The following is a 23,782-nucleotide window of genomic DNA, read 5'->3' as shown; positions in this document are numbered from 1 at the left end:
AATTAAATTTGAAATGGACTAATTTGAAATACTTTTAGCTCACTGGAAAAATAAGTTTTTACAATTGCAAAGAAAACAATTTATGTTGTATTCCTCAATCATAGTTTGACTTTTTAACTTTTATCTATCACCTATCACAATAAGAAAGTGTGTATGTCTATATTCTAGGGAACTTGCTACTTAGTAGGAATGGTGAAACCTTGTGTAATCGTTAAATCTATTTACAAGTCAGTTTGTGTTATAAATATTTCAGCAAGTTGTTTAAAATTCCCAACGACCTAACTCTTTATTTTGCTACCATTGTGATAAATCTGTTCACAATGCAGTAGTCTCCATATTATATAACTTTTAATTACAGGAGGGTCTTGATGAACCTGTATTCATTATAATGTTAAAGCAGTAAACCTATTAATTTGACTGTTCACAATTATTACTGGCATTCAGTTATACATGTCACAGATTTGAAGTATGCAAAACATAACAGTGTTAACTTTTGCAGTGTTTGCTTCAAGAAATTATTGCTTATAAATGTAACATTTATAAGATGTTTTAATTTGTGCATGGCTGTTGGCTTTTATAAGTGAGTTACTGCTTTTCTCCTGATGTTTCGCCAGTTAATTCTTAATTGATGTCTGTGCTCTCTCTCCTTCCCTCCCACCCTCTCTACCTCCCTGGCAGTCTTTTCCCTATAAAAGGACCCATCTGTCTAAGGTAGAGATTCTCTATTTGTATATTCTCATCAGTGGATAAGCTGCATGGGTAGACATAATTTAGAAATTGCCTTTAACACTGCCTTTCCATTATAGTTGCATTTTGTTGTTTGTGCTTCAACACACACACACACACACACACACACACACACACACACACACACACACACACACACACACTTTTCTCATCCTAAATTTAAATATCTACAAATATATCTAATTTCTAATCATTGTCATGTAACAAATAATACATTTAAACTTGCTAATCTATGGTAGTTAAAGTAATACTTAATAAATGATGCTTATGTTATATATAGCTATATCGAGAGTGTGAGAGAAATGATTTTGGGAAAGTGACTTATTTTCTTTTCACTAGACTTGAATTTGAGCGACAACAGCGAGAAGAACTTGAAAAATTAGAAAGTAAAAGGTAAGGCATGTCAAATATGAGCATCAATACTATTATTATCTGTACACTCTTCTGTTAATATTTTTAATTTATTTCAATTGTGCTTGTTTCAAGACCTCCCTCTGGCCTTGTTTATCATTTCTATGATATGTAATAGATATTGTATGTAACAGGCATGTAAAATGATTGTAGATCATCTCTCATGTTGACATCGCTGCTTTTGGAAGATGGGGGGTAGGGTCTCGTTCAAATTGAAGACAGAAATGGATTGGGAAAGCAAGACGGTGCCTTGTTATGCTGAATATAGCTTCTATAGTCTTAAAGGGTCCCTCCCTAGCTACTTTTCAATCCACTCATCTTGTTTGCCTGGATTGACTTAGATCTAACTAAGTTACTTAAGAGTATTGAGCATTGAGCTCCTCTCTCCCACTTGCTCCCCTCCAACTACCCCCCTACCTTTGCTTACCTCAGTTCTGTTTTAGTCTTAGGATTTGTTTTTGTCAGACTTTTCTTTGCATCTTTTTTTATTTGTTTAAATCTATACATATTTTTATGGGATAGAGAGAAATTGAAAGGGTTAGATGATAAGAGAGAAAAAGGTACCTCTAGCACTGCTTCACCACTCAAGATTTCCCCAATAATGGGGACTGCGAAATTGAACCCTGGCCTTAGTGCATGGTACTAAATGTGCTCAAACAGTTGGGCCACTGTCTGAGCCCTGCTTTGTTTTTATTTTTTTCCCCTCCTAATGTCATAGATAAGTGACATCAACCAGTTTTTGACCTGTGATCACTCTTTAAATATTCTTGTGAAAACTTCTGTTCCTTTCAATGTTATGCATTAATAGACTAATATTTTGGGTCATTTGGTAGTTATCATTTGTCCTGGTGATTAAATGCTAAATAGCATGTAGATAGTTGAGCTGGAACAGTGAATTGTCAATTATTTTGACTCTGATATTTGACCCCAATGAATTGAGGACAGCATAAGCATTTTTAGTTAATGTCATTTTGCAACTGAATTTCTGTTGCATTTTTGCCATTGGACTGAATAAAATTATTCACATTTAAATTCAAATTGGGCATGGTGCTTTCTGTTTTGATCTCAGGGGGGCTTTTAAAATTATATCATGCCTAACACATTATGCTTATACATTCTACAAAGAAATGATATCAGAGGTTACTTCAGGAGATTAGGCAAATGATATGTTAGACAGTTAAAGAGTAAAAGAAAAACAAAAACAAAAAAAGATAAAAATAAAAATAGTTGAGCAGCATGGTGCAGGAAATTAAAAAGAAAGCACTCTCAGTCTTTTTAAATTTAACGAAGGGTTTAGCTTTCTGTGCTATGCTCATGTTCAGACCGTTTCAGTTAGGGAAAAATTAGAACATCCTCCAAACATAGTGATCAAATAATGACCAGTCAACACTTTGCATTTCAGGAAACTCATAGAAGAAATGGAGGAAAAACAAAAATCGGATAAGGCTGAATTGGAGCGGATGCAGCAGGAAGTGGAGACTCAGCGCAAAGAAACAGAAATCGTCCAGCGCCAGATCCGCAAGCAAGAGGAGAGTCTCAAGCGCCGTAGTTTCCACATTGAGAGCCGACTGAAAGATCTGCTGGCTGAGAAGGAAAAGTTTGAAGAGGAAAGACTGAGGGAGCAGCAGGAAATCGAATTGCAGAAGAAGAAACAAGAAGAAGAGAGCTTTCTCCGAATCCAAGAAGAGCTCCAGCGACTCCAAGAGCTCAACAACAATGAAAAGGCCGAGAAGATTCAGATATTTAGAGAACTGGATCGGCTCAAAAGGGAGAAGGATGAACAGTATGCTAAGTTAGAATTGGAAAAAAAGAGACTGGAAGAGCAAGAAAAGGAGCAGGTTATGCTTGTGGCCCACCTAGAAGAGCAACTGCGGGAGAAGCAGGAGATGATCCGGCTCCTCCGACGTGGAGAGGTCCAGCGTGTGGAGGAAGAGAGACGAGACTTGGAAGGCATCCGGGAGTCCCTGCTGCGGGCCAAGGAGGCCCGGGCGGAGGGCGATGACGATGGTGAGGAGTTAGAACGCGCTCAGCTGCATTTCTTAGAATTCAAGAGAAGGCAGTTGGTCAAGCTGGCCAACTTGGAGAAGGACCTGGTGTCACAGAAGGACGTCTTGAAAAAAGAAGTTGAAGAAGAACAGGAGGTCCTAGAGCGTTTAAGGTCTGACCGCGAAGATTGTGGGTTGCTGGAAAAAAATGAAGACAGTGTCACAAAGGCCACCCTCATGGCTCTTGAGTTGGAGAAAATAAAACCAGCAGAGTACAGGTTACAGTATAAAGAGAGGCAGCTCCAGTACCTCCTACAGAATCATTTGCCAACTCTGTTAGAAGAAAAGCAAAGGGCCTTTGAAATCCTTGACAGAGGGCCTCTCGACTTAGACAACACCCTCTATGAGGTAGAGAAAGAAATAGAAGAGAAAGAAGAGCAGCTTGCACAGTACCATGCCAACGCAAGCCAGCTGCAAAAACTCCAAGCCACCTTTGAATTCACTGCCAACATTGCACGTCAGGAAGAAAAAGTGAGGAAAAAGGAAAAAGAGATTCTGGAGTCTCGAGAGAAGCAACAGAGAGAGGCACTGGAGCGTGCAGTGGCCAAGCTAGAGAGGAGACACTCAGCCTTGCAGCGGCGATCCACCCTGGGCCTGGAGATGGAGGAGCAGAGGCAAAAACTGGCCACCCTCAATAGCAGCTGCAGTGAGCAGTCAGGCCTGAGAGCCAGTCTAGAAGCTGAGCAGGAAGCGCTGCAGAAGGACCGCAAGAGGTGAGGCTCAGGAAGTCCACACTTTAGGTGTCAAATCGTTTCCCACTTCCTACTTCATATACCTCTTATAATGTGTCTTTTCAAAAGATTAACTCTTGGGGTCTGAGAACTAATCACCAGGTGGAGTGTGTGCCTTGCCATGTGTATAGTCCAGGTTCTACCCCTAGTGTCACATGGGTGTGCCATGTCACTAAAGGAAGCCCCTTTACCATGGCATCTCCCCCTCTCTCTGTGTTTTTCTTTCTGAATGAAAAAGTCTGCTGGGGAGCAGTGAAATTACACATGGGAATGGTGACATTGTACATGTGTAATACTATATATGTGTGTGTGTGTATACATATAAAAAGTGTTTCAGTCTTAATATTCAATAATATGTTTGTGTATTCTTATATCAAGTCTGAGAAAACTACCCGAAACATCCTTTTACTTCTTCATTTTGATGTTTTTTTCTTTATTGTTGATTAACAAAATTGTAAGACAACAGGGGTATATTTCCATACAGTTCCCACCACTAGAGTTCTGTGTTCCATTCCCACTGGGAATTCCAATGGAGGAAGCTCTCCCAAGGTCACTAATAAGGGCTGATTCTATAACTACCTATCTAATATCTATGGATACATACATACATACATTTTCATCTATTTTTTCAATGATTTTGCCTTCACTTCATTTTTAGTTCACCTAGACACATGTACAATTTCACTATTGCCACGTGTAATTTCACTGCTCCCCAGCAGACTTCCAAATATCTCTCTCAGATAAGCAAAAATGTTCTTGGCTTCCTCTAGTGTTTTCTAGATTTTTTTTTTCCTTTTCAATGATGGTATAAAAACAAGATTCCTGGTAACAAATGCTTCAGGTCCTGGTGGAAGAGGAGGTACAGAATCCTCTGGATCATTTTCCCTATTGTTTACCCCTCTGGGAGTATGGACCAAAATTCTTTTTGGGGTGCAAAAGGTGGAAGGTCTGGATTCTGAAATTGTTTCTCCTCCAGACGTGGGGGTTGAGGTGGAGAGGTGAGGTTTTGGCACACGTGGAGAGGTGAGGTTTTGGCATACATTGGAGAGGTCATATGCCCAGGGAAGTCAGGATGGATTCATAGTAGCATCTATAACTTGGTGGCTGAAAGGCAGTAAGATGAATAGCAGGACAAAGTGTTTAATAAACAGGAACCATAAATAGGACTAGAGCAGATGAAAGTAGGGACCTCTGGGTGGAAGGAAGCTAGGAAGTCTATTTTAGGTATGTTCCTAGGACCCTGTGTCTTAGTAGTCTTTGCTTGAGTTTGATAGCTAACATGGGGATGGACTAGAAATATTGTACGGTAGATTGTGTCAGAATTGAGAGTAGAACTAGGAAGCAGGATAAGGACTAAGAGTTGCTCCCAAACTTGAAGAAAATATATAAATGCAATTAACTATTTACCACAAGAATCTAACCCAGGGCCCATATCTATTATTATTTACCACAGGAGCCAGTCCTGTCCAACGGAGTTCACAGTCCATAATCACATCAGGGAACATTCTTTTTTTTTTTTTTAAGATTTTATTTATTTATGAGAAAGGTAGGAGGAGAAAGAACCAGACATCACTCTGGCACATGTGCTGCCGGGAATTGAACTCAGGACCTCATGCTTGAAAGTCCAGAGCTTTATCACTGAGCCATCTCCCGGACCACATCAGGGAACATTCTGTGTTGCACTCTCTTCAGAACCAGTCTTCCTTGAGTGAGAGTAGGCTGACCCGGTTTCCCTTTGGAGAATGAGGTGGTCCCTACCGTTGCTAGTTCATAGTGAGGGTATGTTTCTGATGAAGCCCACAAAAGGGCTTATGGTGTTGTTCCCAATGGATGTGACCATTTTAGAATCTTTGGCCTGAAGTTGAAACTAACACACACTTGCAAGTCCTTGTCTGTAGATTTAGAGATGAGTCTCTTTTAATAATTGACAAATAGCCATGTCCAGAAGAGAAACAATTACAAAAGCCAGACCTTTTGGGAACCTTCTGAGTCACTCCATAAAGAATTTTGGTCCATACTCCCAGAGGAATATAGAATGGGGAAGTTTTCAATGGAGGGGATGGGACGCAGAGCTCTGATGGTGGGACTGTATGGGATTATACCCCTGTTATTTTACAATCATGTTAAACATCATTAAATCACTAATAAAAATAAAATAATTGACAAACAGAATTAAGACAGCTTCCAACTTTGATTATTACCTCCCTCTCCTTCCATTCTATCTTCTACTTCTTTTTTTTTTCTGTTTCTTTCTCTCCTTTTTCCTTCTTTTGCCTTTTCCTGCTTTCTCTTTCCATTTCCTTGTCTTCTCTCCTTGCCTCTTTTCCTTCTCCACTCCCTCTCTTTCTTGCCTCCCTCTTTTCTTCCCCCTCTTGTTCTCTCTTTATAATATTCCTCCTTTCCATATTCTTTTCCTGTCATTCTCTTTCCTCCCCTTCCCTTTCTCACACCCTTTACTATTCCTTCCCCACTGTGGGATAACATCTTCTCCAGGACCATCATTCCAGTAAAAACCTCATCCTTATGCTACCTTTACAGATGTATAGAAAGTACTGATTTTCACACCTGGAAGAGACCTAAAGAGCAATGCTTTTCTTGCCCCAGAAAATTACAGTATTTGATGGGGATTATGTCTTGAATAAACTAAACTCTAAACTCTTGAATAAACTAGAATAAACTAAACACTAAACTCTGCAGGTGTTCTAAACACAGTGGTTTAATTGAACATATATGGTGGTAGTTTCCTGAAGCATCAGGAAAACTGATGTACTAGTCCCCAGTTTTTGGTGTTGCCAAAAACTGGGGACTAGTACCATTTTCATGATAAGGAAAGAATATTTACCTTCTTCCACCTAGACCTTGTTACCATCCATTGCAGATAACAGGTTCTCAAAATGTATCCCAGAAGCATTTTCTGGTAGCCCTGCAGATGTGTTGCCAAGACTCTGAAATGTGGCAGGCTGTCTACTGTGCAGCCCAGTTTGGAGTTCTGCAAGGGGCCATTAACCTTGTCGAGCATCTTCTTACCTTGTTGACCTAGTGAAGCATCATTTTCTCTGAGATTGGGTGTCCTAACCTATACCAAAGGGGGATGGATGGCATCAAGCTCCAGATCCTCAGGTCAGTTGAGATCTTGACTGAAAGCCCAGGTTGAAGGGCCTAGAACTCTGCCCTCCCTAACATTCACCCACCCACAGTACATTCTCAGAGGGCTGAAAGAAAAATCCTGCCTACTGGCCTGCAGGTACCCAGCTTGACTTGGTAAGAGGAGTGGTGGTAATTAAGACCTATTTTGATTTGTTGCTGGAGGCTCCATCCATCATGTTGCTCAGAAAGGTCAGGGACAACCTCCCTTCCTGGGATCTGCTTATCCTTTGTATTCTCGCCATCACAGTTCCCTGGTAATTCCCTCAGGGAAAACAACAACAAATAACGATCAAAAACCATACTGCTATTATTTCAGAGAAATAGGTTGGAGGTTTAAGGAAATGATTGCAGGTATGTTATGTAAATGAAATTGCTGGACAGAGCTCCAGCCTCAGGAAATTTAAAGTGGTGTAGGGCATGCTCTCAATTTGTACCCTGCAGTGTGCAATAAGAATGCAGCATGAGCTTTTATCTTGATGTCCGTGGCTTTTGTCAACTGGCTCTGCTCCCTGGCCATTAGTATTAATAGTCTATAATACCTACAGTATCGTGATTTCCATGGCAGTGGTTTGATAATATCAGCTTTCCTCCAAAAGTCACTCAAAGGCTTTCAGCTTTGTGTGTTTTGATGGAGTCAACTTTGTTAATCTAATTCAGGGCAACAAAATTTTGGACTCTGATGCTCTTGCAGTTTTCTGTAGGTGTTAGTTTTATGTTTTATAATCTGTCTGGCTTCTTTTGACTATGCCAGGGCCTGCCATGTAGCCTGACTTAAGTGCACATTACATTCCACAAGTATGAATTTCTTTTAAATTAATCTTTATTTATTATGAGACAGAGAGAATTTCACAGGAGAGTGAGTCAGAGTACCACTATGGTGCATACGACACTAGGAACCCAAGGCAGACAAGTCCTGTGCTGTACCATTAGGTTATTTCCCTGGCTATCAAGTGTGAAATGTTAAATTCACATGGAACCCAAGTCAACGGAAAACAGTGTGCTGAGCTTAGTCTCCCCTTCTAATTGGATTTCATGACCCAAGATTTATTCCATTCTCTGACCTTTAAGAAAAATATTATTTTGATCAGAACACCTACCACTCAGCTCTGGTATATGGTAGTATTGAGGATTATACCTTGGAGTGCCGTGTTTCAGGCACCTGTTCTCTATCTTTTCCACCTAATGGTTTCATAACCTCAAGGCATAAACATCACACAGAAAGTATCAGTGCTGAAACTTCATTTTAAGTCTTCTCACCACTCAACTTTTTGCCATTTTGTTATCTTGACTGCTCACCACAAGCTGTTGCTTGGGCTTGATGGTTTTACTGACCCAGAAATATGCCAGCAGGCAAAATCTTAACTATAGGTATTGACAGTTACTTAGTTACATTCATCTCTTTCTCCTTACCATTTGGAGACAATTAATATTGTTCCCTGACCCCTAACATCACTATTTTCTGTTTATTCCTTCTTCTTTTGAAAAGGCTATTTGCTCCTTGCATTGATGCAAACCAGTAGCCAGATGAAGTTGAGCATTGCCTCCTGTGTTTACCCTAGAGATTCTGTAATCACATTTTCAAGGGTTAAGAACTTGACTTTCATTTGACTATAGAAGAATTGGATTGGCACGGGTTACATCAAGAACCAACAGTCTTACTGTCAGCATCTGAAGGTAGATGCTCAGGTTTTTGGAGCTGAAAGAATTTATAGAGATGCGTTGACTCTCCATTTGATACATAAAGAAGTTGAGATCCAGATTTTGTTGACTTGCCCAAGTTCACACTGATCAGGCTGCACCCACAGCTGGGTATTATATTCTCTGGAGCAGAATTACTGGCAACTTGGGCCCCTTCCTTCTAGCCTGATAGCCCTGGATTCCGAGAAGCAGTGTAATTAGGACAATAAGTAAATGGCACATATGCCAAATGTTCTATACATACATTTGACCTTATATTAAGTGCATCATGTATCTTTGGAAATTGAGGCCTGATTCTACAATTAACATTTTTTTTAACATTTGTTTTAATCTCTCAAGATACTATGCCTGTTTTTCTAGCTCTCACCTGTTTTCTGTTTTCCATGCCAGTTGCACTAACCACAATGAATTCAAAGATTTTGTGACTGCCTCTTTGTTCATATTGCTTTTTCTACTCAAAGACTTTCAACATCATGTCCAATTGTTCAAATTTCCCCTGACTTCTGAATATTCAACATAGAACTGATTTGATCAGGAGGGCTTTTCTAGATTCATGGCTTTAAAAAGACAAAATGTTTATTGGGATTCTAAAATATAGTCAACATCCAATTCTTTTGTTGAAAAGGGGCAGGGGGCTCATAATCTTGCTTTTATCTTTCTCTGAGGATTTGCTGGAACACAGTGGAGACATTTTGGTCTTTGGTGGAAGAACTTCCCAACTCTTAGATGCCCATATCACTTGTTTTGAATCCCTGTAAGGTCGTACTGTACCTTCTATCTAGTCTTAGAGCTAAGTGGCATATTTTCTACTAAAGGACCAAGAGTGTTTGCTTGGATTCTCTCATGTTTTCAAGAACAATGTCTCATCCAGTGAAAGTACTTAGGAGGGAGACAGACGGTAGGTAGCACAGTGGGTTAACCACACATGGCACAAAGTGCAAGGACAGGCATAAAGATCCCAGTTTGAGCCCTCGGCTCCCCACCTGCAGGGGAGTCACTTCACAAGCGGTGAAGCAGATCTGCAGGTATCTTTCTCTTCCCCTCCTCTTTCCATTTCTCTCTGTCCTATCCAAAACAAGGACATCAATAACTACAACAATAAAACAAGGGCAACAAAAGGAAATAAATAAAAAATGTTTAAAAAAAAAAAGAAAGTGCTTAGGAAACAATGTTCATGAATGAATTCTTATAATTCCCACTTTAATAGGTTAGAACATGAAATCCAGCAGTTAAAGCAGAAGATCTGTGATGTTGATGGTGTTCAAAAAGGGCATCGTGGCATCTTGGAGGGAAAGGCTACCTCTTCTAGTTTGCCATCCAGTTCTGAAAATACTCACCAGATTCCTCTGATAGATGACAGGTATTGGACGTTCAACTAACTTCATGCCAGCATTCCTGATATGAATTAATAACAATTTCATCTTATATTTTCCAGATTGCATATGCATGATCTAATTAACGTATCAATGGATACATGTCCCTGAAAAATGTTTTATCTGTCACTTTTTTAAAATTTCTTTATTGGGGGATTAATGTTTTATAGTTGATAGTAAATGTAATAGTGTGTACATGTATAACATTTCTCTGTTTTCCACATAACAATACAACCTCCACTAGATCCTCTGCCATCCTTTTTCAGGACCTGTATTCTCCCCCCACCCACCCTAGAGTCTTTTATTTTAGTGCAATATACCAACTCCAGTTCAGGTTCTACTTGTGTTTTCTCTTCTGATCTTGTTTTTTAACTTTTGCCTGAGATTGAGATCATCCCATATTCATCCTTCTGTTTCTGACTTATTTTACTTAACATGACTTCTTCAAGTCCCATCCAAGATCAGCTGAAAACAGTGAAATCACTATGTTTAATTGCTGAGTATTATTCCATTGTGTATATATACCACAACTTGCTCAGCCACTCATCTATTGTTGGACACCTGGTTTGCTTCCAGGTTTTGGTTATTACAAATTGTGCAGCTATGAAAATAAGTATACACAGATCTTTTTGGATGGATGTGTTGGGTTCCTTAGGATATATCCCCAGAGCAGAATTACAGGGTCATAGGGTAGGTCCACTTTTTTCCCCTTCAACAGGAATCCTACTATGAAAATTCAGAACAAATTATTCTCTTTAAAATTTTCAACATTTTTTATGTTAGAATTTTTTCTGTATTTATTTTATTTTATTTTATTTTATTTATAAAAAGGAAACATTGACAGAACCATAGAATAAGAGGGGTACGACTCCACACAATTCCCACTACCAGAACTCCATATCCACCACCACCCTCCACCACCCCCAGTAGCTTTCCTATTCTTTAACCTTTTGGGAGTCTGGACCCAAGATCGTTGTGGGATACAGATGGCCATTTTCAACATTTTGTTGTTTGCCTATATTTCTCTTATTTGGAGAAAGCCTATACAATGCACACGTGACCCCAGATTACTTACAAGTAAAGAAATGCTTACGTACCCAAGTTATTTAACATTTGGAGCAAGAAGGACCCTTGTTATGTGGGCATAATAAAGAATTTCAGAATGCCGTATGCTATGTGGTTGGAAATACTCGGTTTTCACCTTCATTTCCATTGTTTCCAGGATCAATGCTTACATTGAAGAAGAAGTCCAAAGACGTCTTCAGGATTTGCATCATATAATTGGTGATGGCAGTAATTTATCTGCAGATTTAGCAAAGGTGAGCTGAAGGAACCAAGAAGCACAGTGATTTTTTTTCTTATTTTTCTAGGGTCAGGCATTATGCATGGAGATTTCACTATACTCTTGCCAAATTTTTCATTCCTTTTATTTCAGAGAGAGACAGAGAGAGAGGCTGAGATACCACTGCACTGCTCTACTATCCATGGAGCGCCCCCTGATGCAGTCCATGGTGCTCCCATGTGTTGTCAGAGTTGAAATCCAAGGCCTCCCATATAGTAAAGCCTGGGCTCTACCAGGTTAGTTATTTCCAGAGTCCACATCAATTATTTTCATATTGATCTTGTAATAAATTATTGGGGTATGTGTGTATGTGTGTAATTTCACTTCAGGAAAATTGAGGTGAAAAATGATCTAGTCACATTATGTAATGTTGGGGTCAGTACAATACTTATAAATGCTGTTAGTTCAATAATGACTTTAAAAATTTGACCTTTGGGGGGAATATCTTCTGTGAAAATGAAATATCCTGAAATGGCTTATTTATATAAAAAAAAAAATCGAGCTTCCTTTGCTTTTTCTAAATCTGCAACCAATTTTCTTAAGTACTTAATTTCCTTGATACATTATTCCAAATAATATATAATTTTTCCTTTGATGATATACATATTTGTGACAAGTTATTTTTATTGAAATAAATTTTCCATTTCTTTCCTGAAAATTATGAAATGTCCTAAGCAAAGCTTGATCCTAATATTGTCTTTAGAATTTTAAGAGAAGGAATAAATGGTTCTATTCTTTTAAAGGCAGATAGATTTATAAAATCATGTTTACCTTGGGACTAGAAGGATTGTCATTGCTGAATGACAAGTACATTTCTGTTCCCATAAATATTTCTAATCAAATCAGTTTTCTCCCCTTTATGAACATGTTATAATTTAATATAGAAAGATTTTTTATTTTCTTTTCAGGATAATGAGAAACTTCACAATGGCACCATTCAACGCAAGCTAAAATATGAGGTAGGTAATGATTTTTCAGATTGATAGGGTCGCCTTAAATTATGGCATGCTTGTGTGATTAAATTTTCTTAATGTTTAGTTGCATAATTAGAATCTTGAAGTCCCAGTGAGATTAATGGCTAATAGGAAAGGCAAGCTATTATATGGAGTTAAAATTAAATGGAATCCTGCAGGTTGAAAACCTCTTTGACTTTATTTGAATGGCATGTGGCTGTGGTAGAGGCCTTTGCCCAGTTTTTCATTTGTAACAGTATCCATTGGTTTGGTCTGCATTTAAAAGGCAGAATTATATAATCAGAATCAGATACGGGGTTTGGAAATGAAACGCAGTACTTCTTAATATTTTTAAAATCCTGCTTTGTAGACTGAGTTGGCAGTAGTACAAAGGTAGTGTGAAACTGTGCAATCCTCTTGGCCAATTATCTTACTTTTTGGCGGATTGTCAAACTAAGCTTTTGTTTGGGCATGTGATTTGTCACATTTTACTTTTATTTACCTTTATTGAGGGATCTGGCCTTCCCATACATTCCCAAATTAAAAACAAAGAAAACCAAATGCAGATTAATATAATTCTAAAGATGGTGTTAATACATTATAGAATAGAGAGTAAAAATGAAGAAAGGATGGATTTTCTACAATGGGGCTAAATGGAGTTTGGCCATTATCATGCCCTTTGTACCCATCATTCAGCAATGACATTGTTTCCCCTTAGACATTGATCTTCTTAGAAGACAACTTTGTGAAGGGTAAGATGTGTCTTTCTGGTACTGGCTTGTAGATACAGTAATGGCAATCTAACCACGGCAAATATAATTAAGCATTCCCATGAAATGAACCAAGAGGCATGAGAAACATAACTCTGTTTGGAATACTTGTCAGTTTCTTTTGGCCATGCTATCTCATTTTCATTAAATATGCCTGGATATTCTTCACATTTTGAACAAATGGTCATGGGCTTGTTTTCACAAAGAAATCTGACCTTTTGAAAATTGGATCAAAGTTTTGGGGACTTATTTTTGAATAAATGAACTCTTAGACCAAGAAATGGATAGTGTGGATCAATCAGCTGTGATAGATTTTTTTTTTTTACCAAAATACTCCACAATGTATGATATATAATATTGAAATTGCTATTCTCTCTGTAAATCAGTTCATCTCTTCTTAAATCATGTATCAATCAACATGAATGATTGGGCTTTCTATTTAACTTCTGAAAATAATCCACACAATGACCAATGACTGTAAAAATATTTCTTGTGCAAAAGAATCACAAAAAGTGCTATCACATTCCCATTTCAATCCTTTTTGACATATTGAACAGACAAGTTATCTAGCCTCGTTTCTGCCCGATGATGTCACTGATGCTTCCAGCTTTACTGAATTAGAGAGGATGGAGGTCAATCATAATGCCTACTGGAATTATCCTATGACCTGGGACCTCTCAGATGCTACAGTGACATCCTCAGCATCCCAGGAGAGAACCCTCCAGCAAAGGGACCATCCCTCGGTACAGGAAGTGCTGCAGAAGCACAGTCTCACAGATAGTTGTTCTGAATATATGGACACTTTTCAAACAAAACACTTTAATCTACCTCAAGTCTATCTTAGTGAAAGCAGCAACAGCATTGATAAGCATGTTCTGAGTAAATCAGAAAATCTCTTGGAGTTGGTGACTCACAAAGATGAACATAGCCCGGGAATTGAATCCAGATGGACTTTGCTTCAACATACATCCAGAGAAAAATCTGTAAATATTGGAAGCAAGAAGATCAGGCAAAGCCAGCTATTCCACATTGTTGTCTCAGAAAGTCTTACTTGTGAGAAGAGCCCATCTGACAGCATTCCTCAAACTGCTTCAGTCTCATTGATTTCTAGTGAGCCACAAGCCAAAATAGAGTTAGCTGCTAAAGAATGTCCTCTAGAGTCACTGACAAATATCAGAACAGAAGAAAACAATAGGCTGGGATATTTTTACCACAGATTTTCAGGCCTTTATAAAAATACCAGCAGCCACCTGCTAGAGGCTAGCTCGAAGGTAATCGGCCATGCCAGGCATATGAGGAGGCTGTGTGACCCAAGCAGGTTCACCTCCCCAGTTGCAACATTGGTGAGAAGTCTGCCGTTACTAAAGCTCTTAGCCCAAGATACACCCATGATGTCATACTGGTCATCATCAGAATCTCACTCTTCTCTTCCGGTTCAGCTTAGCAGCAGCAGTAGCAAAAAGGCTGGGCACATCATGCCATACAGATCACTGGAACTGACTTCTGACTCCACATCTATAATGTTACCAGCTTCCCTGCCAAGTTCAGTTTTCCACCTGGAACATAAAGATGCTGGGAAAAGATCTGCACTTAAGCAGACCCTGGTGCCATTCCCAGACCAGATGCTGAAGCTGCAAGAGTATCCTTTAGAAACCTTTTTTGAGCATGTGACTTGTTCTCTCCCAGAACTTTTGGGAACCTCAGCTGATGTCAGAGGCATATACTGGCTTGCTGTTGCTAACTGTACAGCACCTGACCCTCAACCAGCTTGCTTGCTTCTGCTTCATTCAACTTTATATGCTTTGGTTCTGTCAGATAACCACCCTGGCTCAATGGACATTTTTCATGCCATACCTCTCTCTGCACTACAAAAGATTCAAATTGGCTTTGGTGGACAGAGTTTACAGTTCCTGAGCTCTGCTGAGAGTAGCCTGCTCATTGTATTTAGCTACAACAAAGACCTCTGTCAACAGATATGCAGAGATCTCCTGAGTGTTCTGATACCCGAGTCAGAGGCTGCTGCCTATAAAAATCATCCTTTGCTTCAAGAAGATCTGGTTCAGCTTTCCCTTGATTGGAAAACAGAAACCCCTGATTTAATTTTGGCAAATGGAGTTCAGTTGTCATCCAAGTTCCACAATACCTTGGTTGACCTGATCTACGTTCTTCATGGAAATATGGAAGTCAATGCCCCCTCCCTGGCAGAGGTTCAGTTGTTGCTTTACACCACAGTCCGAGTCAAGATTGGCTCCATCCAACACCCCTGCCTGTCGCTGGTACTTCTGAACACGCACATCGCGCTTGTGAGAGAGAACCAGATTTTCTACCCTCACTTTGGGTCTCTAGACACGCCTTTTACACGAGTAAAATTTGATGTGATCAGATGTTGTGCTCTGACAGAATTCAGGTGCACTGTTGTTCCAGAGAAGAAAAAAGTGCCAGAAGTCAAACTTATCTTCTTGCAAAATCTCCAGCTTCCATCAGATTCAGAAAACAGCAGGGCTGAGGCATCTCAAGGGGTCCAGAATGTCCAGTTATCCACTAGCACACCATGTCTTCAGGGCAGTCAGAATGTGACATCTGAGGCCTGGAAACTTACCCTCAACTCTCAGGATGAGGCCTTGTGGTTGGTCTCACATTTGACTATGCTCTAGGGAAGAGATGTGTAAAAATGTGTTCTGCATATTTTTTTGAGATCTTTAATAAAATAAACATGATGATAAGAGTCAAGATCCATGAAAACCTCACTGTAACTAACTGATTTGAAACTGGGAAAGGCGCCTCAAAATCTGAAATGTGTAAATATTTCAAATATCTACAATAAAATATGAAACAGCTGATTGTGGAACACTGATGGAATGTTTTTATTTCTGCCTTGTTTCAGTTTCCTGAGACTTGGTCATGTAAACTTGGGCCTGCCTCATTATTTGTGAGGTGATTAAAGCATTTGTGATTGTGTTTGGCTTCATATCAACTTGCAGTACAGTGGCTTGGAGTCTGTTTGTGCCTGCTGCATTCCAGCAGGCTAATTTGTGCTGCCTGTAAAATGCCTGGGTTGGCAGTGACCTTCATTGACATCCTCTGTTTTAATGGTGATTAGGATGGCTCTGTAGCAGAGCATATTAGTGACGCATCAAGCTTTCTGGAAGGACACAGATTTAAAATGTCCTCCCATCATTGTAATGTGTGAGATGCAGACAGCACTGCATGTCCTGTAGTGTCTTTTCCCTCAGTTAATTGCCTTTTCCTTCTTCCTTTGAGCCTTCAAAACTGCTCCTTTCTAGCTTACATGATTTTGGCTCTATACTTAGTTGATTTGCCACCACTCTTTCCCCTCTTCTACATGCTGCCTACACGCATTCCCTGCGATTGTGTATTCCTATCCTGGAAAGGCTATGCGTTTTCCAAGTCTATCTTTTTCTAGCAGCTTCTTCCTGCTGTCTTTTCAAATGCAAGGTCATCTCAGAGGCAGTTGGCTCTTTTGTCCCATGGCCTTTCACCTATGCCATAAATCTGACCAATGTCTGCCCTCCTGCATTAGTTGTGTTGTTATCCCTTCATGCCATTGTTGGCACTAGGTAGATCTTTCTTTTGTAAAAGACAAAGTATTATCTGGCCTTCAGCTAGCCACCTTCACTTCGAAAAGCTAAAAAAAATCTGGGCTCTTTTGAGTCTCTCTTTCTTCGTCTGTCTCTCTTTCCCCTAGTTTACCCTTTTTCTTTTTTTCTCCTTCTAGTTAGATCCCTTGAGGAGTCAGGTTATAGGATATATATATATTTTTTTTTTCATCTGATTCTTGAGTTGTTCTGCCCATATTCTCCTGACTCTCGAACATGTGTAGTCTACTAAATCCTAAGGTCTCAGGAGGAGGGAATGCCTTCATTGCTGCATTAACTGTAAATGCACTTCCAGTCAGGATCTGCTTAACTTTTGGTGGCTACTCATTCAGGGTTGCACATCATTCACTAAAGTCCGTGATTTCATTATGCCATTCATTATCATCCTGACATGAAGATGTAATTTTTCTCTTCTACTTATTTATTTATTAGATAAAGCACATTGCCTCACTTTCTGTCATATTTTTCACTTTTTCTTGTACTGTCTTTAGAAAAATCTCTAATTTTTTGCTAGGGAAATAATTTAACTGGCCAAATATTACACTTTCTTAACTAAAGTACTCAGTTCTATCCCTGGAGCTTCATGTATCAGGTGGTGCTCTAGGCCTCTGTGTGTCTGTTTCTCTGTCTTTCTCTTGTGAGACTCTCTTTATATAGTAGCTAAAATAAATGTTTAAGAAACTGACTTGGGAGTCGGGCTGTAGCACAGCGGGCTAAGCGCAGGTGGCGCAAAACACAAGGACCGGCATAAGGATCCCATTTCGAACCCCGGCTCCCCACCTGCAGGGGAGTCGCTTCACAGGCGGTGAAGCAGGTCTGCAGGTGCCTGTCTTTCTCTCCTCCTCTCTGTCTTCCCCTCCTCTCTCCATTTCTCTCTGTCCTATCCAACAACGACAACAACAATAATAACTACAACAATAAAACAACAAGGGCAACAAAAGGGAATAAATAAATAAAATAAATATTAAAAAAAAAAGAAACTGACTAATTTGGATCCAGATATTGGTGCACCTGGTTGAAAACACATTACAATGCACAAGGACCCTGATTCAAGTCCCCAGTCTCCACCTGCAGTGGGGGAGCTTGCAAGCAGTGAAGCAGAATTATAGGTCTCGGTCTCTCTCTCTCAATCTCTTCGCCCCTCCTTCTAGGTTTCCTCTCTGTCTTTGTTAAGTAATTAAGTAAATAAATAAGCTATTTATTCAAAATGTTTGACTAATTTAAAATTTCCTATATGCCCTTTATAATAAGATTAAAATTAATGATCATGGAGAGCAGAAGGAGTGGAAATTCAGATGCCAGAAGAGGGATGCTATGTTTAGAAAAGGAAATAATGCATCCCTAGTGCTTAATTTTAACAAAGAGTGATAAATATTAAACAGGCCATCTTGGTTGTCTCAGAGGTAAGTAAACAAACAAATAAATAAACACACAGCATAATTCAGTGTTGTAATTCATGGTCCTTAATATTGTTCACGGATGAAGCATGCAGTAAATAATGAGTACTGCATAAAAATCAATGTTATGTATTATAATGTATTTAAACTGCTTTATGGTTCACATATCTACAAAAAGGATTATACTTAATTTCAGCACAGAAAAGAAACAGCTTCTGGCAATCCAGGGTTACGTGTCATTTCTCTCACCTGAGCCTGCTTTAACCTTGTAATCAACTATGGCAGGAAAATTTGATTCACTACCCATGAAGTATTAAGGTTGCCATAGTTGTGCAGCAGTTGGTAGAGTAGTGTTTGTGCCATTATCCACTGTGACTTTAACGTCATAACTTCCTTATGTCTCCACTGGTTCTCTCACTGAAAGTTGTGAGCCCATGACTCTCACATAGTGGGGAGCAGATATGAATCTCAGCAGCCAGACTAATGCAACATTTCCTCAGTTGTAAGAAATTCTTTCACCAGAAAAATATGAGTTTTGTAAATACTTTCTTTTATGGAATTTTTTTAATTGCTGCAATGTAGGGATAAACATTTGTATTGTGAGACATTTGGGGCATTACCTCTCTGAGTTTTTCTGAGTGATTTCATCCAAATTTAATTGAAATGTATTTTACTGACAACTGTTTATTGTATAGGCTTGTGTTTGCAGGATGGACTTATTTAATCTTTGTGAAAAATATTATTTCAAAGCAGCTTGTCTCTCCATTTCTTTGGAAAATACTTATGTCTTCTAATAATAGTAATTACAATAGTGATTTAAAAAAATGATTCCCTAGATGATTTAGATCTCCGATAGAGTACTTGTTTTAGTGCATCTTTGATGATTAAGCACATTTATTCAGCTGGCCATTTTCTAATGATATCATTTTGTTTATTTAGATAGTCTCCAACATACACTGCTTCATTTTCAACTTTTTTAATTTATTTTTTATTGCCACCAGAGTTATCACTGGGGTTAGTGCCTCCAGTCAAATCCATCACTCCAGGTGGTCATTTTTCATTTTCCTTTTACTTGAGAAGACAGAGATAAATTGAGAGAGAAAGGAGAAGTGGAGAGGGAGAGAAAGATGTACCTGCAGCATCTGCTTCACCACTCATGAACCACCCCCACCCCACCCGCGACATACAGGAGTTTAAAGTTAGGTCGTTGTACATAGTGAAGTGTGTGCACAACCACTATACCTTCTGCATCATTTATTCAGCTGTATTTGTAACTCATGTTGTGTCAGTCACCAACTTCTAACTATCGAACAACGCTTACATTTCAGTGACATAAAAACAACTTTTTTTTAAAAAATTTTTTTTTAAACTTCTAGGTTTTTTTTTTATTTTTTTTATATTTATTTTATTTATTTATTCCCTTTTGTTGCCCTTGTTGTTTTATTGTTGTAGTTATTATTGTTGTTGTCATTGTTGGATAGGACAGAGAGAAATGGAGAGAGGAGGGGAAGACAGAGTGGAGGAGAGAAAGATATAAAAACAACTTTTATATCTCATTGATGCTTTGCATGTAGTTTGAGATGGTGCTCCTGCAGGCTACAGGCTATCAGCCGCTCAGGTAGGGTTGATCTTTCTTTCCTACATGCCTCAGTTTGCAATCTGTACTGAAGAGGTTGTGCTCTTCACAATGATTACAGAAGCACAGGAGGGCAACCTTGCAATATCTCTGCTAACATAATGGCCAACAAAGGCCACAGACAAGTTCAAGTCAAGAGTCAATGAAATATACTCCATTCAATTAGAAACCATGACAAAACTGGTTATCATCTACTATTAGAACTAATTCAGTCTACCATAAATACACTATGTCTTAATTCTCAAAGCTATTGATATAGAGGACTTGTCTCTATAGAAATTTTTAAGAAGTGGGAAGAACTTATATAGGACCATAAGAAAACAACAACAAGGACCAGCGTAAGGATCCCAGTTCAAGCCCACGGCTCCCCACCTGCAGGAGGGTCGCTTCACAAGGGGTGAAGCAGATCTACAGGTGTCTTGTCTTTCTCTCCCCCTCTCTGTCTTCCCATCCTCTCTCCATTTCTCTCTGTCCTATCTAACAAAGATGACATCAACAACAATAATAACTACAACAATATAACAAGGGCAACAGAAATGAATAAATAAATATTAGAAAGAGAGAGAGAGAGAGAGAGAAGAAAGAAAGAAAGAAAGAGAAAGAAAGAAAGAAAGAAAGAAAGAAAGAAAGAAAGAAAGAAAGAAAGAAAGAGAAAGAACAACAAAATATTTCAGCTAGTTTTCACTACACTCTGCTTGGTCTTTCCTTGAATGAGCTGATCACTATGTATCACTGCAGCAGTTCATTCATTTTGAACCATTCTTTTAGATCATTCTTTTTGTACTTTTCTATGTTGTGATCTCCAACAGCAGAGACCTTCAGTCTCTGGTTACTTCTTTAGCAAAATCAAACAGTACTGTTCCATAGTTTGTATTATATGAATGTCACTCTTAACCTCCTCCATTTTTTTCTTGGCCTCTTCCTCTGTTTCTTATAACATATGAAACCACTACCCAGTCATCTATAAAGGATGCACCCTTTGATTTGTTAAAGATTTCTTTGTGGGGAATGGACCTAAATAAGCTGGTTGGTGAAGAGACTCTATGACAAATGAATTCCTCTATATTTTTTCTATATATGATTATAATCTTTGTCAACACAGTAGATTCTAGGAATAACTTTTCCAACCATCATTTACATTGTGGCTTACAGTATAGTATCCATTACCATGTACTGTTGTTTTCGCATTATGCTATAATCCTCCTGATATGAACAATGTTGAATGACCTATCAATGTTATATTCATCTTCATTGCATATTTAAGAATTTAACTTAAAAAGCCCCGCTTTACTTAGAATTGGAATTCAAGTTCAGATCTTGCTCCACAATATATGCTCTTTCCTTAATACCAGAGTCACCACCTAGTCAGTCATTCTTTACTATAAGGAGATTTATTGACTTCCTGTCATGGAATGATTATGCTAGGATTAAATATTCATAAATGTTTATTAAAGTTGATTATTTCTTGACTTTAAATTTTTTCTTGATCAGACTAGAATTTTCTGTTTAGTTTTAAAGATTAAATTTTATGATTATTTTAGTTTTCCTAAGAATTACATTACAAATGTCATTGCAATTCTGCTGTTACCTTAAAAGAACCTGACTTTTTTTTTTTCTTTCTGTATTTTTAATTACTAAAGTTTGAACACAACTGTAGTGGGGATGTAGCACAGATAATCTTACATACTAAGTGTTCTTCCATTAGCTAGAAGGTTAGATAATATGCTATTTTTCCTTACTTCTCCCTCATTTTTTGTTGATAGAGACAGAGAGAAAATGAGAGGTATTTAGCTTAGTTCAAAACAAAACTTTTCTATTGTTATATTTTTTCTTCCTTTTACCACAGCACTGATCAGCTCTGACTTATGATGGTGTGGAAGACTGAACCTGAGACTTTGGTGCCTCAGGCATGAGGGCATCTTTGCATAACCATTATGACATCAGCAAATATCATGTAGAAATTAGTGCTTTTGTAGCTAACCAAGTACAAAAGCAGTACTGCTTTGCAGAAATGGAAGTGAGAATACCGATTTTCTCTCCCATCTGTGCTAAACCATCCATGTTCATCTTTGGTAATGAAATCCACTTAACTATTATTGCCATATTCTCAATTAGTAGACTATGTTCTCAATAGTAGATCCACTATTTAGTCTTTTCTAACATTGTTCACTTGATGTCTTATCCAGATAAAGGAACTAGTCTTTCATAATTTAGAGAAAAATGGTGACATAACAGATCCAGTATTTCTAAACCCTGAAAAAAAATGTTGATCAACTCAGATTTCGATGGATAAAATAATCTATTCTTATTAGAGTTGTGGATTCTAAATGTTAACCAAACCTTTGGAATTTCCCCAAGGACACTAAGGTTGTATAATAAAGTTCACAAACACTTATATCCGATACAGTTTGTCATTTTCTGAGTAATTTATCCTTAAAGGGAAGTATCAACATTAAAGACAGTCTTTTATATTTGAAAACTGTTATTTCTGGTACTGATGTGAGCATTATAAACTCATTTTTAATTAAAAATAACATTTCTTCTTGTCAGTCTTTTTTCTCTCATATTGATAAGAGTGGACAGGGTGTACATGTAGCATGTATGTCCACATGTCATGGCAAAACGTAGTTCAGTTTTATGTATTAAGCTTTCACATATAGTGCAGTGTTAGAACGAAGGACCTTTATGCCATATAGGCAAACTTTACCTTCTGGAAAGGAAGAAAAACTTGGCTTGGCTCTTTTCTATATTCATAATTGAAAAGTTACTTTTATTCCTTACTTCTTAGAAAATGACATACGTTTGAGAATGTTTACAGTTCATTGCTATCTCTGCTTCAGGCCTCCTCCCCCTTTTAAAAAAATTTCTGGGACATAATATGCCTGGGTATACAGTAAGTAAATATTACATAATAGCTCCTATTATAACTCACTGTGGCATGTCTGTTTGGGTAAAAGAGGAATTAAATATGTGTGTTATGCTGGGAATGGAGAAAGAAAAATACTAGCTTTGTTTATTCTAAACCAAGTTGACTTCTAAAATCAAAATTGAATAAAGCATTCATGTAGTCTAAGAGGTGGTGTAGTGGGGTGGGGGGGGGCAGGAATGGTTAGCCTGTACTTTCAAAGCAAAACTTGTATCTACAACTCTAAGAGATTGAACTGCAGTCCTTAGGTCTGACCTTGTCATAGCCAAAGCGAACACTAAATTCTGCCATCTGGTGTGTAATTAGAGTGTTTAGGGAAGAATGTTGATGATTCCCTGTAGATTTGGTCCACTCCATGCTCTCTGTAGAGCTGACAGTGATCTGAGTGAATATTAATACCACTTCCTATTAATTTTCTTAATTTGCTCTCTTTGAAGGAAACAGCTTGAGTAGGAAGAGAATATTCTAATCTGAATATTTGACATGTAGCCTATGTTCTGTCTGCTTCTTTTTGACTGAAAAATTGACTGTAGGTTTTCACCAATCATTGAAAAAAAGTTCTACTTATTAGCATAGGACATTATTTCAGAAAAATATCTTCAAATCTTTTATTTTTATTTTTATTTAGGTCAGGGATCAAGAAGATTTTTAATACTTAGATGAACATTTATTTTTTAATAAAGTTCTTTGTGGAATTCAACAATCACATGCTTATAACAGTTCTATCCTAAGGGAAAATGAAGAGATAGGGGAAAACTATTCTGTATAGATAATAAATAAGGGTAGAAATTTATTTACTTATATCAGACAATATGGGATTTAAGTTAAAAATTTTAAAGGAAATTAAAAACATTAAATAAAAATATTTAATTTACCCACAGTCTGAATAAACCTAACAGATAAAGTTCAACAAGTTCCCTCAAGTGTACGTAGAACTTTCTCCAGAACAGATTGCAGTAGACTCAAAAAACAAGGTATAACAAATTTAA

The 23,782-nt window shown here is 38.1% G+C and overlaps 1 protein-coding gene across 5 annotated transcripts in view; it reads left to right on the top strand.

Moving 5' to 3' along the window:
- Nucleotides 1–23,782, top strand: part of KIF16B (kinesin family member 16B) — a 341,204-nt gene that overhangs the window by 211,961 nt on the left and 105,461 nt on the right. For 3 of the 5 annotated variants that reach the window (XM_060186445.1, XM_060186438.1, XM_060186447.1), the window contains exons 18-23: nucleotides 679–711; nucleotides 1,087–1,140; nucleotides 2,561–3,916; nucleotides 9,987–10,139; nucleotides 11,375–11,471; nucleotides 12,403–12,453. In XM_060186445.1, the coding sequence (XP_060042428.1) occupies nucleotides 679–711; nucleotides 1,087–1,140; nucleotides 2,561–3,916; nucleotides 9,987–10,139; nucleotides 11,375–11,471; nucleotides 12,403–12,453 (1,744 nt within the window). Of the gene's footprint in view, nucleotides 1–678; nucleotides 712–1,086; nucleotides 1,141–2,560; nucleotides 3,917–9,986; nucleotides 10,140–11,374; nucleotides 11,472–12,402; nucleotides 12,454–13,774; nucleotides 16,170–23,782 lie in introns of those variants that run through there. The other 2 variants (XM_060186435.1, XM_007525760.3) reach the window with 2 other exon arrangements.

Source organism: Erinaceus europaeus, chromosome 1 (assembly GCF_950295315.1).
Source record: "Erinaceus europaeus chromosome 1, mEriEur2.1, whole genome shotgun sequence".
NCBI lineage: Eukaryota > Metazoa > Chordata > Mammalia > Eulipotyphla > Erinaceidae > Erinaceus > Erinaceus europaeus.
This window is presented reverse-complemented; position numbering and strand designations above follow the sequence as displayed.